Genomic DNA, 1,450 nt, shown 5'->3' with positions numbered 1-1,450 from the left:
ACGAGACTAGTTGGTATCGACTGTTTTAGCAAAACTATGTAGTTGTTTCAGAAATATAAAAAAGTGGCTGATATTATTGGGTCACGTGTGTGCAGCTGATCCAACCCGCAGTACATTGTACCGGTGTCCCCAAAACGGTTGTCCAACTCGCTGTTGCCAGACGTCATAGGGGACACCGGTGGAGATGTCGTTAGACTTGGAAAACTTTACTTTGGACAATATAATTCTTGTGCCAGCAACTTCATACCAATTTTAATTTTTGTGGCTGCTAAGTACAGATGTAGTTCCCAGTAAATTAGATGCATAGATCAACATATGTCCAGATATTAACTTGGTGAACTGCTAGTGTCAGGTGCTGTGATTAAAGGTCGTGGCTGGGCTGATCCACTGGTGCATGACGGAGTCAGGAGAGCCGTCCCTGCTCTTCTTCAGCAACACTATGTCATCCCTATTGGCGCAGCCTTCCTTCTCCATCATCCTCTGGTGCGCCTCTCTAAGCACGTCCAGCACCTCACTGATGGACGGCCGCACGTCCTGCTCCGGCTGCAGGCACCGGAATGCTACCTCGGCCACGAGGTCCACCGTCTTCATCGTCTCGCTCGCCGACCCGTACCCGAGCCGTGGGTCCACCAGCCGGTCTATCTCGCAGCACTGAATCATGCGCACGGCCATGCAGGCCAGGTTCACGTCGGCGCCGGCCCGGGTCATGTCCACCGCCGGCCTGGAGGAGATGAGTTCCACGAGCACCACGCCGAAGCTGTAGACGTCGCTCTTGTCGGTGAGCTGGTATCTGTGGTGGTACGCCGGGTCGACGTATCCCGGCGTGCCCTGCGGCGCCGTCGAGACGTGGGTGGCATCGGCAGCGAACAGCCGGGACAGCCCGAAGTCAGCCAGCTTCACATGGAACTCTTCGTCGAGGAGGATGTTGCTGGTCTTGACATCACGGTGCAAGACCTGGCGCGCATGAAGATAGGCCAGAGAAAAAAAAAACATATAGGGGGGGGCCGATGTATGAAATCGGCCGGTAAAAAAAAAAAGGAAGAAAAAGCCGATGCATAGTCATCGACTCTAGAGGAATAAGCTTAATTGAGTAGGTTAACAGATTGGTTTCAGACCAGGGATCATGAAAATCAAGACGAATCTCCCAGTGGATTTGTTGAGGAGTTTGAAATCTGCGCGTTTGAGGTTGAAGGATAGTTTGGACATGGACTGTACCTGTTTGACTATGAGAATAGGCAGCTGTTTCGCCTTGAATCGCGTTTGTAGTGCAGGCCGATGCTTTGCCATCGGCTCTTTAAGCAGTGACTTTGTTGGACAATCGGCAAAATTAACAAGAAAGCAAGAGTAATTGGGGAATATTTTCTTCATTGGAAAGGGATTTCTTACAAAGAGGGAGCCGATTGCTCAAAGGAGGAAGAACAAAAGGAGGACAGATTGCTACCACTAGGCC

At 51.0% G+C, this 1,450-nt stretch overlaps 1 protein-coding gene across 1 annotated transcript; it reads right to left on the bottom strand.

The window, feature by feature from the left end:
• Positions 1-269: 269 nt before the first annotated feature.
• LOC124664322 (LEAF RUST 10 DISEASE-RESISTANCE LOCUS RECEPTOR-LIKE PROTEIN KINASE-like 1.2) lies at positions 270-993 on the bottom strand. Its single transcript, XM_047201869.1, has one exon. The coding sequence runs from the start codon at positions 991-993 to the stop codon at positions 349-351; it is 645 nt and encodes a 214-aa protein (XP_047057825.1). The 3' UTR covers positions 270-348.
• Between the last annotated feature and the right edge of the window lie 457 nt (positions 994-1,450).

This window comes from Lolium rigidum, chromosome 6 (assembly GCF_022539505.1).
Source record: "Lolium rigidum isolate FL_2022 chromosome 6, APGP_CSIRO_Lrig_0.1, whole genome shotgun sequence".
In the NCBI taxonomy this organism is placed as follows: domain Eukaryota; kingdom Viridiplantae; phylum Streptophyta; class Magnoliopsida; order Poales; family Poaceae; genus Lolium; species Lolium rigidum.
The sequence above is the reverse complement of the archived record's forward strand: the minus strand, read 5'-3'. Positions and strand labels throughout refer to the sequence as shown.